This window comes from Sapajus apella, unplaced genomic scaffold, assembly GCF_009761245.1.
Source record: "Sapajus apella isolate SASKATOON/1434 unplaced genomic scaffold, GSC_monkey_1.0 scaffold10, whole genome shotgun sequence".
NCBI lineage: Eukaryota > Metazoa > Chordata > Mammalia > Primates > Cebidae > Sapajus > Sapajus apella.
Window position 1 is genome coordinate 32547105 of NW_022436950.1, and position 14061 is coordinate 32561165.

Here is a 14061-nt window from a genome sequence, read left to right on the forward strand (position 1 = left end):
ACACACACACACACACACACACACACACACACACACCCATGAATGAGTGCACCCAGCTTCTCAGTTCATTCTTAAACCAATGAACAACTTGACAGAAAGAGAAGCCAAAGCAGACACACAATCCATCAATTGCAATATTCTTCCTCCCTGTGTTCCTGGTCAGCCATGATGGGTGCACTATCATTCTGAATGGAGTATTTCTAGACAAAGGATAAAGTACAAAGTTAATATTCCTATTTAATTAGCCAGTAGAGGCAAGCTGTCAAAAGTAACCTGTAATATGCCTGGTGAGTTTTCTGAAGTACTTCTAAAGCCAGTGGAATGCTTAGTGGAATTGTATCCATAATATACACAAAGGCAGCTGCACATGATGAACAAAGTGGCAACAGTATTGATCGATGTGAGATAACAGTTGAGCACAAGGTTTTCCAATAGCCGGGTGTGGTGGCACACACCTGTAATCCCAACTACTTAGGAGACTGAGAAGAATCACTTGAACCCAAGAGGCAGAGGTTGCAGTGAGCCTACATCATGCCACTGCACTCTCTAGCCTGGGTGACAGAGCAAGGCTCCATCTCAAAACAAAAACAAAACAGTTGAGGCACAGGGTTTTCCAGCATCTTTTTCCACAAGGAGGACTGAAATACATCTTACCAGGGCTCTAATTAGTGTGCTGGCACCTTACCCTTCCAAACCACTCACATCTCTTCTTTTTTCAGGCTTCTTAAAAAACAGTTAAACCAATACAAAGACAAGTTGCAAGCTATATACACCTCCCGGGAAGAAAGAAGTTGCCAATTTGAAACAAAGATTCACAGACTCAAAACCAACCAGGATAGTCTATGGACCAAGCTACAGCAGATAAGACAGGACCTACAGGTATAAAATGTGAGAGGCACTGGCCATCTGGACCACCTGGAAATCTAACCTTGAGTCCTTCAGCCAAGAGAGGAGCTTCCCACCTTACCTTGATCAGCCTCTTCCCTTGAGTCCTCTCCCCATACCCTGACCTCCCTCTTCCATCCTCCAAGCTATATCCTATTCCTCCATGAAGGTAGTGTCATTGAGAGACAACAAGATCTGTACCATTTGGAAACAATAGACTTTGGGGCAAAGTGATTCTTTATAGCATCAGTTTTTTAACCTTTTGGTCTCAGGATTCTTTGTACATTCTTACAAATATTTGAGAACCCCAAGGGGATTTTGGTTCTGTGGTTATATCTATTTGTATCTATATCTATTGTTATAGATATAACCACAGAAACAAAATGAAAATTAATTAATGAAAATTAAATTAATAATAAAATTAAAGAATAAAGTTAATGAGATTAAAACTGAATTGTTAAATAAGTGAAATAAGTAACAAAATTAATGCAAATTAAAACTGAGAAGTTAAAATGTATTCACTATCTAAAACATAAAATTAATAAGCCCATTAAATATACAGATAACATTTTTAAACAACACGTTTTTCTAAAAACCTTAGGGGAGTGGCATTGCTTTACATTTTTCACAAATCTCTTTAAATATCTGGCTTAATAAAAGACAGCTAAATTTTTGTAACCACTTCAGCAATCAATCTGCTGCAATGTGTTTTGGTTGAAGTATCTGAAGAAATCAGGCCTCACACAGATTTGCAATTGAAAGAGAGATGAGTATATTAATAGCCTTTCAGATACTGAGAAATACTTCTCTTTTATACTAGCCCAAAACATGATAGAGGACAGCTTCTTAAAGGATAGTTTCCATATGGAACCTGAAACCATATTTATGTCACACTGTTTCATTAATATTCAGCGTTCTTATATGGTCTTTGAATGGGTCACCTAGCCGTGCATGAATGTGTAACATTATACATTGATCATTTGGAAAATATTGGTTCATCGAGCTATGCTGAATGTCCTAATGCTCATTCATTTTATTAAACAGGATCAAAAAATTCACATTCATTAATGTCACTACTAATCTCATTAAAAATTGTTTAAGAAGTGGAAAGCTATCAAGCTCATGGTGGTAGATGCAAGTTTTCCAAAATTCTAATTTTTGCTTGAAAGCCTGCTTTTTTATGCATGTCAATATATATTTTAGACAGGGGCTTGCTCTGTCACCCAGGCTGGAGTGCAGCGGCAAGATCACAGCTCACTGCAGCCCTGAACTCCTGGAGCTCAAGCAATCCTCCCACCTCAACCTCATGGCTAGCTAAGATCTCAGGCTCATGTCAGCACACTGAGCTAATTTTTAAATTTTTTGTAGCAAGGAGGGTCTCACTATGTTGTCCAGACTGGTCTTGAACTCCTGGCCACAAGCAATCCTCCCATCTCAACCTCCCAAAGTGCTGGGATTACAGACATTAGCCACTGCACCCAGCCTTAACTGTTATAACTGACAGCAAATACTGCTAATTGTTTTCCTTGCAGTGACATTCTTGCTTTGTTCATTTCTGAGGAACTGACAAATACCCAAGTCTGAATAACCATAATCTGTCAGTCTTTTTTTGACACATAGGCAACTCTTTTATTTCAGTACACATTAGAAGTGTCTTATGCACACTTCACACGTTATCACACAAAATATTTAAAAGACTTGTTAATATTTTTTAAACTAAGAAATTTGTCTATTCCATCAAAGGTGTTGTTAAGCAGAACTGGCTTTTTTTTTTTTTCACTGCTAGTGAATGAGGGTGAAGAATACCCTGATAATTAGGGCTGTTTGATGTCGCTGTCTTGATTCATGCTAAAGAACCAGCAGCTTTACTTACTGATCTTGCATCATCAGTGCACATGTCAATACAATAAACAAATCATATCTGAGTGTCCTTATGAACATAATTTTGACTTCGCAAACCCCTAGAAGAGTCTTGGGGATCTTCTAGGGTCTGCGGGCCACACATTGAGAACAGTGCTTCACAAGGTGCACATCTCTAGATTTTATACCTGTGGCTTACTGTGAAGCCCCTCACAACATACCTACCAGAAAGATTATTATAAACCTGCTTTATTGTAATGATTTTAATTTGTCAATTCAATATATGCTTATGTTTTCAGAAATTCCTTAAGATATTTTTAGAACCTGGGCTTTTTAGAACCTAGAATTTTCTTAAATTTCTTGTAATTATTCCCTCTGTTATTTTAGAACTTGAGCTGTTCCAACTCTTGTAGAGAGTTTTAGGTTGACATAGAATTAGCAGCATAAATTAAAATTAATAGTAATGATAATATATTTTCAGAGGAGAAAGAAAAGTCTTGTATTAGAATGCTCTATTGGAATGTTGAAATATAATGCATTTACGAAAAGGTAAGATAAATGTTAATTTCTTCATAAAGTTTTCTTTACCTGTAATCCCAGGCAAGGTTGCAGCCACCCCATCCTTCATCTTCTTCCTTTCACGGTGTGGAGACCAAGGTTGACCATTCTCCAACTGAAAGAGTTCCAAAGAGAGGGGATTATTTGCAGATCAAGAATGCCACCGAAGATGGTTCAAGATGGGAACCTCTTCCTAATCCTGAGGAGGTTGACAGAAGTCACAGAAGTCACACAAATGCAGAGCATGCTCTGCAAAATCCAAAATCACCAGAGACCACATTGCACAGCACCAGAGCACAAAGTCACACACAAATGATGCTGAAAAAAGTCATTAGCGCCCTACCCAGTTGTCAGGAGGGACTGAAGCCAGATACCCCCAAAAAGGCTCCTGATGAAATGAGAAGTCCTGCTGTGGCAGCTGTGGAAAGGAAAGAAGCAGGTAACATCAAGGAGAGAAAGGATGAGCTGGAGGAAGAGGAACTGCAAGAACTATTGTCAAAACTTATGAATGCCTTCAATCTAGAAATGCCGTCAGGTAAGGATTTCACTATCCATAGACATTGTGATGGCTAAGGATTCAAGTTGCCTCTCCAAAAACTTGATTTTATAACAGCCCAACAGCTCCAATTCATCTAGTATATAGCAGTTCTCTGAATCTATTGGTGATCAGTAGCATCTCTGAACTTGATTTCTCATATTACCTCATTCATAGGGCTGTTGTGAGCAGAGAAGGTGATAAACCATGTGAGACTTCATTATAGAACTTGGCACATAGTGAGCACTCAGTAAATGCTTGTTATTTTGTTATTGCAAAATATTGTTATTAGTATCAGTATCTATTAGTATCTAAAATATTTGTATAGATACTAATATCTATATATTTGTATCAGTATCTAAAATATTGTTTTTAATATCAGTATCCCTAAATAACATATACCTGGGCAGCCTATGTCACATTTAAAAATGGGGATAATATTGTAGTGCTCTTTCTAGGGAGAATTGATTATGGTTTCTATATGATAAGTAATATCATCATTATTATCTCCTCCATACGCTATGATTCATTGCTAAATTCTGAAATCTTCAAAAAAGACCATTCTTTGCTATAGTTCATGCCACTGTCTTATTTCTCATTAGGGTGTTTTGTTATCTTTACATATATAGAGAGAGATGCTTCTCAGCTTACAATGGGGTTATATCGTGATAAACCTAATGTACGTTGAAAATGTTGTTAGGTAGAAAATGCGTTCAGTATACCTAACCTACCAAACATTATGGCTTAACCTAACCTACCTTAAATATATATAGAGAGAGATGCTTCTCAGCTTACAATGGGGTTACATCTTGATAAACCCAATGGAAGTTGAAAATATTGTTAGTAGAAAATGCATTCAGTATACCTAACCTACCAAACATTATGACTTAACATAACCTACCTTAAATCTGCTCAGAACACTTACATTAGCCTACAGTTCGCCAAAATCATCAAACACAAAGGTTATTTTGTAATAAAGTATTGAATAGCTCATATAATTCATTAAATATAATACACTGTGGAGTACACTGCTGATCATTTGGCTCACTGCTGCCCAGCTTCACAAGATAACACACATTGCTAGCCTGGGAAACGTTCAAAATTCAAAATTTGAAGTATTATTTCCTACGAAACACATATCACTTTTGCACCATCATAAAATTAAAAAATGGTCAGTCCATCATAAGTCAGGAACTATGTATACACACGTGCATGCACATGCACACACACACGCACACATGAGTCTTGAATGATACAGGGATTAGGGGTGCTGGTTTCCTGCACAGTTGAAAAAATTTGCATATAACTTTTGCTCTCCCAAACTTTAACTATTAATAGTCTGCTGTTGACTGGAAGCCTTGCCAATTAACATAAACAGTTGATTAACACACATTTTGCATGTCATGTGTATTATATACTGTATTCTTATAATAAAGATAGAAACAAGAAAATGTTTTTAAAATCATAGAGAGATAAATATATTTAAGTGGAAGTGGATCATTATAAAGGTCTTCATCCTCATTATTTTCATGTTGAGTAGGCTGAGGAGGGGAATAGGGAGAAGGAAGGGTTGGTCTTGCTGTTCTAGGAGTGGTAGGGAGAGAAGAAAATTCACATATAAGTGGATTTGGACCCATACAAGTTCAAACCTGTATTGTTGAAGGGTCAACTGTATATAAATTTCTTTCTAAGAAAGCCTAAGATGTCTTATGTTGGAGTGATCATCTACAGATTTATGATAAAATGAAGGATAAAATTCTCATGTGTTTTTGCATCAGAGGAGACCTTCTCAAAATATTTCTGAGTTGGTGCATTAGTTTGCTGGGGCTGCTATAACACAGTAACACAGATTCAATGGCTTAAATGAAGAACCAAAATATATTTTCTCACAGTCCTGGAGGCCAGAAGTCCAAGATCAGTGTGTTAGCAGTGTTGGTTTCTTCTGAGATTTCTCTCCTGGGCTTGCAGACAGCTGTGGCCATGCCTTTATATGGCCTTCCCTCTATGTATGTCTATGTGTATGCCAAATCTCTTCTTTTTATAAAAATGCCAGTTATACTGGATTAGGGACCATCCTAATGACTTCATATTAACTTAATTATGTCTTTAAAGACCTATCTCCAAATATTGTCACATTTTGAAGCACTGGGGTTTAGGGCTTCAATATATAAATTTGGGGTAGGAGGGGGGCACATTTCAGCCTATGACTGTTGGAGGGCTATAAACTGATTACATGATAATGTCAGCTTTACATAGAACTTGGTAGAATCAGCTCAATAAACTATTTGGTGATTCAAAAATGCTCTACAGTAAATTGAGTTGGAGTTATAATCTTTGTATTAACAAAAACAAGTTCAGAAATACGCCAGAAGTATGCTCAAATTGCCTGAGCAAGGGATGGGAACACTTTGTGCCTGATTCTTAAGCTGACACAAAAGTCCACCCACTGCATTTCCATCTAAACATCCTTGGGGTCATGATGAGTATTCAAAGCAAAGTCAATATCCACTTGACCTTTTTAGGAAAATTTCACCAAAAAGTTTGGACTTTATAGAAATTTTTTTAGTCTTTGACATATTAATGTTGTTTTTATTTTTTTAATTTTTGTTTCTCTAAATGAGCTGGAGAAAGCTGATGATTTCTAAAAAGTTGTATTGGGTTAACCCTCACAGATGTAGTGGCTTGATTGCACATTTTAGATTCCTCATAGACTAACCTACTACACGTATTTGGAAGACAGTATCCCAACATTTGTGCAGTTTAATACTTAAAGCTAAAAGATTCACTCATATTTCAAGTGACTTTATCAAGATATGTGTGTATATATATATATATATATATGTCACATCATTAAAAGGAAAATTATAAAAAGGTAAAGTATATTTCTAAATTCAATTGATGCAATAATGTATAAATATGCAATTAGCATTATCAAACCTTATAGAAAATACTTTTAAAAGTCTCAAAATATTTACTTAATGCTTTCACTCACAATCTCAATAGAACCATTGAGATGTTTCTGCAGGAAGTATGCATGATTATACAAATGTGCATATGACATGAGCAGAATGGTACACATCTTTTTTTATTATAGTATTCCATTCCTTACAACAATTCAACAAATATTAATTGTTCAGATTTAAAATTTCATTTTCACTTCTTGTTAGTTTTATTTCCTTGAGGCATTTAAACATGAGAAACTATATTAACCTTCATGGCTAAGGTTTTGCTCATATATCACTCCTCACTCAATTATTTCTAATTATGTTTATATCATTATTCAATTTGATATTGAATGTGATCCTATTTTCAAACTTCACTTAGTCATTGGCAATATGGATTATTAAAATATACTTCATAATTTAAATATAATCTATGCGTACTTACCAAAATTATACCAAACTTAATCAGAGCCAGAACTATGATAACCACATGGATGAAGATGTGCAAAGTGAAACAAGCTAAATCAAGGTACTTTTGTTTACTTCTGTCTCTATCATGGATGCATCAGGTAATAGCAAGAAGTTTCTAATCACCCTACTGATCCGGTTTTTTAAATTTGAGAATTGTTTAGAGAATTAGAAAGATCTACTGTTTGTAGCAGATTAAAATTTACTCAGAATGTCAATATATTTATCCAGTGTGGTCATTATCTTAGTAGTTGATTTCATTTTGGGTTGTAGCTTTTCTAGTGAGCCAACACATTTTAAAAATTAAGATGAGCCCTATATACTTAAAGGCTTAATAAGACTAAAACAGCAAACCTAATGATCAGTTTGGGGCAGTTGTTGACATTAGCTAAGTAGATAATGGGATTTCAAGAGACTATGAGAGCTTAATGGAAAAGAGAAAGTTGTATAGAAGTCACACAAACCTCTTTAAATTCCAAACTTTGGATTGAAAATCAGTAGTGAATAATTTGGCTAAAAATTGCAGTAAAAAAATAAATTTGGAAAGGTGTCCACTGTTCCTTGCTTCTGTTGTGGCAAAAAAAAAAAAAAAAGAGAGAGAATCCTCTTGTTTTAGTGTATTATTAAACTATTTTGTTTCCATTTGATAGTAAAATTTCTTGCATACATCTACTAAGTTATTTTTCCAGCTTCTTTTTCCATCTTTTTTTACTATTCATTTGCCACTATAGGTTTCAGTGATGAGAAGTCAAGACAGAGGAGTAGAGTGATGATATTAGGAGGGCATGGTTTGAGAACGAAAATGGTATCTTGGACCAGCATGAAAACACTTGCCATAGTTTTTACAACAGGCTCAATGCAAAGCAAGCAGGAAAATAAAACCCATATCCCAGCTTCTCACTTGGGTGGGAGACAATTGGACCATGCATACAACCTTCTAACTCTTCTGGTGGCTCTCCAAGGAGCTGGGCTTCTATCTAACCTGTCTCAAATTACTGACAAGACCCATCATATTCTAGATGCCTGAGAGATGCTTAAAAACAAAAGGCAGCTGAAACTAGTATGAAGGTTTGAGAAGCCCTCCAGAATCTCTGACCAGGCTTTGCTGAGGGTCTTCTGTATGAGGCCAATTTTGAAGAATAAGAGGGATAGTTATTTTTTTTCTATTGCACAGATACTAACATAAAGAGTAAAGAAGAAGTAACAGAGAAACATAGTCCAACAAATAAGACAGAGCTCCAAAATGGACCCATATGAAATGGTAGTATTTGAATTACCTGACAGAGAATACAAACTAATCATCATAAAGATGCCCAATGAGCTCAGGAGAACATTACATGAACAAAATGAGAATTTCAGCAGAGATAGAAAAATTTTTAAAAGAACCAAACAATAGTCTTGGAGCTGAAGAATATAACAAATAACTGAACTAAAAATGTCAATAGAATTGTTCAACAGCAGACTAGATCAAGCAGAAAAATTAGCAAACCCAAGGACAGAGCATTTGAAACTATCTGAAGAAAAGGGAAAAAAGAACAAAGAGTGATGACAGTTTAAGGGACATATGGGATGCCAATAAGCAGACCAATATTTGCAATATGGGAGTTGTAGAAGCAGAGGAGAAAGAAAGGGTCAGAAAGCTTATTCAAATAAACAAGAACAACAGCTTCTCCAATTTGGGAAAGAAAATGGATATCCAGATCCAAGAACCCTAACAGACCCTGAATTAGATGAACTGAAAGACTTCAACACTGAGATACATTATAATCAAATGTCAAAAGTCAAACACAAAAGAGAATTTTGAAAGTGGCAAGAGAAGTGACTTACCATGTACAAAGAAACTCTTAGATTGTAACAGTTTTTACATCAGAAACCTCACAGAAATGGGATGATATATTCAAAGCACTGAATGGAAAAAAAAACTGTCAATCAAAAATACTATACCCAAAAACTCATTAGAAAAGGAAAATAGACACAGGAAATACAGAATACTATAATATGAAAACAGTGGTATGTAAATAATTTTAATAATAATATAAAAGTTAAAAGACTCAAGTATTAAAAATAACATTAAAATATGTTAATGAACATAAAATACAAAAATATGTAAATTGTGATATCAATAACAAAATGTGGGCTGCCTGTGCTGGCTCACACCTGTAGTCCCAGCTCTTTGAGAGGCTGAGTCAGGGAATTGCTTGGAGCTAATTGTTCAAGAACAGCCTGAGCAACATAGTGAGACCACATATTTACAAAAAAATTTAAAAATTATCCAGGTGTGGTGATGCATGCCACAGTCATACCTACTCAGGAGGCTGAGAAGGGAGGATCACTTGAGCTTTGGTTTTTGAGGTTACAATGAGCTAATCACACCACTGCACTCCATTCTAGGCAAGATAACAAGATCCCATCTTTAAAATGACAACAACAACAAAACAAAAAGAAACATACAAGAAAAGGGTATGGGGACTAAAAGTGAAAACTTTCTGAATGTAATTGAAGTTATTATCATCCAAAATAGGCTGTTATTACTATAAGATGTTTTATATAAGTCTCATAGTAAGTGCAAACATAATGACTGTCAAAGCTGCACAAAAGAAAAAAATGAATTAAATAAAAACAAAAAAATTAAGACAGCAAACTCGGAGAAAGGGGGCAATACAACTAAAAGATGAACAGGTAACAACTCTCAAAATGGCAAAATTGTCCTCCCCTATCCATAATTACCTTAAATGTAAATGGATTAAAGCCTCCAATCAAAAGATATACATACAGTTGCTGAATGGGTTGAAGAAAAAGACTTACTTTTGTAGACTATGCTGTCTACAAAAGACTCACTTCAGATTTAAGGACACAAAGGCTGAAAATGAAAGTATGGAAAAAGATATTTTATGTTAATGATATTCAAAAAATAGCAGGGGTGGCTATAGTCATATCAGACAAAATAGACTTTAGGTCAAAAACTCACACAAGTGACAAAGAAGTCATTACATAATGATAAAAGTATCAATTTACCCAGAAGATATAACAATTATAATAATGTATACACCAAACATCAGAGCACCTAAATATATAAAGCAATCATTGACAAAACTGAAGGGAGAAATAGACAGTGATATAATAATAGTAGGAGACTTCAATAAACCGCTTACAATAATGAATAAAACCTCCAGACAGAAAGTCAATAAGTAAATAGTAGACTTGAACAACACAATAAACCATATAGGCCTAAGAGACATATTAAGACTATTTCACCCAATAGTGCAGAATATACATTCTTTTCCAGCACACGTGGAACACTTTCTGGGATAGATCATATGTTAATTCATAAAACAATTCTTAACAAATTTAAGATTGAAATCATACCAAATATCTTTTCCAACCACAGTGAAATAAAACTAGAAATTAATAGCAGAAGGAAAACTTTCTTAAACAACCAATGAGTCAAAGAAGAAATCAATGGCCAGCCTTGGTGGCTCATGCCTATAATCCCAGTGCTTTCAGAGGCTGAGGTGGGAGGACCAATTGAGACCAGGAGTTGGGGACCAGCCTGAGCAACTTGTCAAGACCCTATCTCTACAAAAAAAAGTTTGTTTTAAATAGCTGGATATGTTGGTATGTCCCAGCTACTCAAGAGTCTGAAGCAGGAGGATGGCCTGAGCCTGGAGGTTCAAGGCTGCAGTGAGCTCTGTTTGCACTGCTGCACTCCAGCCTGGGTAACAGAGCAAGACCCTGTATCAAAGAAAAAGAAAATTTAGATGGGCATGATGAAACATGCCTATAATCCTAGCTACTCAAGAGACTGAGACGAGAGAATCACTTGAGCCCAGGAGTTACAGTGAGTTATAATCACACCACTGCACTCCAGCCTAGCAATAGAGCAAGACTCTGTCTCAAAAAAAAAAAAAAAAAAATCACACAATCACAATAGATACAGGAAAAAAGCATGTTACAGAATTCAGTACACTCTCATGAGAAACTCTCAAAAAACTAGGAATAGAAGGAAATTACTTCAACATAACGAAGTCCAAATATGAAAAGCACACAGCTAACAACATATTCCGTTTTCTTAAAGGTGAAAAGCTAAAGTTTTCTCTTTAAGATCAAGAACAAAGCAAGGATGCCTATTTTAACTACTTCTATTCAACATAGCACTGGAAGTCCTAGCCAGAGTAATTAGACAAGAAAAAAAAAAGAAGAGGCATCTCAGAAAGGAACAAGCAAAATGATCTCTATTTGCACATGCCATGATGTTGTATGTATGACGCATGGTTAGAGGTGGGGAGCAGGAGGTTTATTCCTGTTCCTTTTGTCCCCATCTAGAACCATCACTCAAAACTATTATTTTAAGTAATCAGAAAATGAAACTTCAAATTTAGCAAATTCTAAGGAAATGACCAAGCTCAGGAGAGAATTTTATTTGTATCTCATTTGTTTAGAAGGTAATCTCAAATGTGCCTGGGAATCCCAGAAATGTTTACCGGAATAGTAATGGATACACAGTTGACCCTTGAACAATGTAAAAGTTAAGGACACTGACCCTCCATGCTGCCAAAAATCAGCATATAACTTTTGACTCCCCTAAAACTTAACTACTAATAGCCTACTGTTGAACAGAAGCCTTACCAGTAAAATAAACAGTTGATTCACAAGTATTGTGTATGTTATATGTATTATATATTGCATTCTTACAATAAAGTAAGCTAGAAAAAGAAAATGTTTTAAGGAAATCATAAGGAAGAAAAAATATATTTACTGTTCGTTCACTGGAAATAGATCATCATAAAGGTCTTCATCTTTATCATTTTTTTGTTGAGTAGGCTGAGGAGAAGGAGTTAGAAGAGGGTTGTTCTTGCTTTCTCAGGTGTGGCAGAGGTGGAAAAAATCCATGTATTAGTGGGATCACACAGTTAAAACCCATGTTGTTCAAAGATTAACTATATTCATTGCTTCATACATAGATAGATATAGATACAGATATAGATGGAAGCAATTAATGGAAAAAGATAGACTTCCAGTATTTAAAGCTCCACGAAGGCAGAAAAACATATCTAGTTGGTTCATCATTCAATCACTAATAAATTCATTCAACAAATATTAATCAAGCATTTGCTATGTGCCAAGCACTGTGCTTGGTGCTGGGCATTTATTTTGAAGTGGGATATGTTTATATTTTTAAAACATTCTGGCACTGTGTGGAGAGTGACTTAGAGAAAGGCAAGGGGTGAGCAAAGAGACAAGGTAAGAGCCTACTATAGTCTAGCCAAGAGATGATAGTGTGGCCCTGAACACGCAGTGATACACTTACTGCCATGGGGAAAGCTGGGAAAACTGTTACGCAGTTGGTAAATCAAGAGTTCTGTTTTGAACATATTGTGAGTTGCCTGAGAAACATCCAAATGAAGACATGAGACAGGCAATTAACATGTACAATCTGGAGCTCAAGGGAAAGGTCTTAGTACAGAGTGGCTATTCAATACATATTGGCTTGCTTAATTAATTATCATAAATAAGATATGGGCTCAGTGTTCTGGTTGCCCAGAAGAGTGAACATAGACTAAAAAACCTAATAATTTTTCATTTCTACATCTATCATTCTTGTAGCCTCTTCTCACATCCCTGATTTATTTGAATGCTAGATAGACTTTTAATTACATTTAAGTGAATTATTTTGTCATTGTGATTTTCTCTGGACTGCCAATTTCATAAGTATTCCATCTAACATCTCATTAGGCCTCTACCTATGTGCTATATTAATTCAGTCCTTACATTTATTTAATCCCAAGTATATGCCAAGCAACATGCTAGGTGTTAGGTGCATGTCTTTGCCTATTTTTAATATTTCAAGGGACTAGAGCTGAAAAAGAAAACAACAAATAACAATAAGAAAAATTACAGTATATGAAATTGATTATGACTTTCCTATTTATTATTGCTGTATTTTAAGTTTTTATCACTGTGGTCTGAGAAACAATGTCTTAAAATAAGTTTGCTTCTGGACAAGGTTTGTTAGTCAGACAATAAAATATTATTTAGTCAAGGTCCTCTGGAACAGTATTGGAGGATAAGTGGAATTAAAAATCATGAACCCTCCCTCCTTATGTTCAACAAAAAACAGCACAGATGGACCCACAATATAAATTACGTAGCTAAAAAGTAAACAACTAACAAAATAAATCTGTCCATGTTTTCATTTCCTGTGATCTTATCTTTTTATTAATTACACAAATAATGTAATACTGCATGTTTATTGTAAATTAAAATGCTAAGTACACAGATTTTTTAAAAAATGAATTCATCATCATGCTCTTCATTCCCTCCGACCTGTTTTTCAGAGGTATCCACTATTAACAGTTTAGTCAGTTTCCTTCAAACTGTTTTCTGTGCACATATGTATGTCTTTACTTTTTCAACATAAGTTAGATGATACTATGCTTTTGCCTTCTTCACTTGTTCAATATCTTAGACATTGAGAAATGTCGTTTTTAAAATGCTGCATAATATCCCAGGGTGTAAATGTACCATAATTTATTTATTGGTATATAATTAAGTTGCTTCCAATTTTTATTATCACAAAAATACTTTGGTACGTATCCTTATATATCTCTATGTGCAAATGTAAGTATGTTTGTAAGATCAATTCCTAAAGACAGAACTCTTTAAGTTAAAGATTATGCATATCAAAATTTTAGTTGATACCTGCCAAATTTTAGATGTTTCTACACCACAGTCCCTAGTACAACAGATCATAGAGGCCACTCAAACCATTAACCAGGTCACAGTAGAGCCCTGTTACTCAAGGTGTGGTGTCTG

General features: G+C 35.2%; 1 protein-coding gene across 1 annotated transcript in view; it reads left to right on the forward strand.

Moving 5' to 3' along the window:
• Positions 1-14061, forward strand: part of DYTN (dystrotelin) — a 66255-nt gene that overhangs the window by 50294 nt on the left and 1900 nt on the right. Inside the window, exons 10-11 of the mRNA XM_032278803.1 lie at positions 720-879; positions 3346-3838. Of these exons, the coding sequence (XP_032134694.1) occupies positions 720-879; positions 3346-3838 (653 nt within the window). The remainder of the gene's footprint in view (positions 1-719; positions 880-3345; positions 3839-14061) is intronic.